Source organism: Etheostoma spectabile, chromosome 17 (genome assembly GCF_008692095.1).
Source record: "Etheostoma spectabile isolate EspeVRDwgs_2016 chromosome 17, UIUC_Espe_1.0, whole genome shotgun sequence".
Lineage (NCBI taxonomy): Eukaryota > Metazoa > Chordata > Actinopteri > Perciformes > Percidae > Etheostoma > Etheostoma spectabile.
The window spans coordinates 7,241,498-7,243,333 of NC_045749.1; the positions used below are offsets into that span (position 1 = coordinate 7,241,498).

At 39.6% G+C, this 1,836-nt stretch overlaps 1 protein-coding gene across 4 annotated transcripts in view; it reads left to right on the forward strand.

Moving 5' to 3' along the window:
• LOC116705102 (equilibrative nucleoside transporter 1) overlaps positions 1-1,836 on the forward strand; it is a 37,477-nt gene that overhangs the window by 26,548 nt on the left and 9,093 nt on the right. For all 4 annotated transcript variants that reach the window (XM_032540976.1, XM_032540974.1, XM_032540973.1 and 1 more), the window contains exons 4-5: positions 427-608; positions 1,484-1,623. In XM_032540976.1, the coding sequence (XP_032396867.1) occupies positions 427-608; positions 1,484-1,623 (322 nt within the window). The remainder of the gene's footprint in view (positions 1-426; positions 609-1,483; positions 1,624-1,836) is intronic.

The following is a 1,836-nucleotide window of genomic DNA, read 5'->3' on the forward strand; positions in this document are numbered from 1 at the left end:
AAAATAATGTTTCCAAAATCATTTGTGGATCATCAAATAATAACAGGGTGAAAGGCACTTTTTCTCTATTGGCTATTACTGCATTATGCAATATAGCCAGACTGGGTAGCGGAGCTGTAGTTCCAATGAGACATAATGGGACAATTCCGCTCCCAACCTTTAGGAGGACCGAAGCGGGAAAAGTTCCCTTGTGTTGCTTTGAAGACATATGATTATACTAAGACTGTATGGCCACAATATATGAATGCAAAAACCTTTCAGCCTAGCAGGAAAAGCATCACATTTGCATTTGTCAACAAAATTCACTACATTTGTAAATTCAGTCAGTTTTGAGGTTCTGTAACTTAAACAGTTCAGTGATGATGTTAAGTTGCATAGGCTGATAACCATTGTAATAAGTGCACATTCCTCCTTCCCTTTCTGTAGTACTTCACAAGTAGGCTGAAGGACCTACCCACTGACCACTCCTCCAATCCGATGGTAAATGAGACTTTGGAGGGCGGAGACGCTCGCAGTGTGCTGGAGTCAAAGTTTAACAACGTGATGACGCTCTGTGCGATGGTGCCTCTGCTCATCTTTACCTGCCTCAACTCTTTCCTACACCAGAGGTATCCAACCTGGTCCACACCATCACATCATTACATCACATCATGTGCGGTCTTGTGTCTACTATGGACACTTCTCCACCCACAGGAAGCAATGAGTTAAACCCTTAAAATATGAAATGTAGCAACACAAGGCATTCAATGCTAAACTCTTTTAAAGGGAAATTCTGCACCTTAAGTTTCTCGCTCTCTCTGCCTACCCTCCTGTTTATCTGTACCCCCTTGGTCACTACACGCCACTATAGGTAACATGATCCTGTTATGTGATTGTATGGCGGTATGCCTCCAGTGTGTTTGCTTTAATTAGAGTCAGATTTGGAGCGATCTGGGGTGGACCCCGACCACGGCTGACTCTTACCCTGACAAACACACCCAGGAATGCTGTTTATGTTCTCTACTTCTTCCTATTTTCTTCTTCACCTCTCTTTTACCTCTCATTTCCTCAATATACTTACTTTATTCCTGCTGACCAAAAAAAGAAAACTTAACTTCCTCAAAAGAGCATTGGAAAATGTTTGTTTTTATGTCCGTTCAACGATGAATCAAAATCCAGTCTTCCATATGTCCATCTCTTCATTCTCCTCCCAGATTAAAAAACATATGTTTTTCTCCCACTGCCTCTTTTCTTATTTTGAACACTTGTATTATATGATATAAGTAATCGTATACTTGTTTACTTACCTAAAGCTTGCAATGACATTTATTTTAAGCATCTGAAAGCTGAATATTTTATAATGAATGGACCAACATTTATTTTTTTAATAACTCCTGAAGTGTCCAAAATAGATATGACTAATGTTCTTGACTGGTGGTTTGGGTTGTAGAAACAGACATGCTATGCAGAAGTTTCAATTTCTATTTGTTGTTTTCTCTTTCAGGATCCCTCAGAAGTTTCGTATCTCTGGCAGCCTGGTGGTCATCCTGGTTGTTTTCCTGTTGACGGCGGTGTTCGTCAAGGTGGAAATGGCCCCGCTGCCCTTCTTCATCATCACTATGATCAAAATTATCTGCATCAACTGTGAGTTTCTACATAACTATCATTACTGTATATCATTGTTCTGTAGTCACTGCAAACCTTTAACAAAACTTATCAATGGTCAGTCACAAAACAAAATGTAATTAGTTAACCTTATAACATTATAACCTTCATTATTGTAACCTTTATTGCAGGGCTGTTGTGTTGTTTTTCATACGTGCGCACACACACACACACACATACATACATACACAC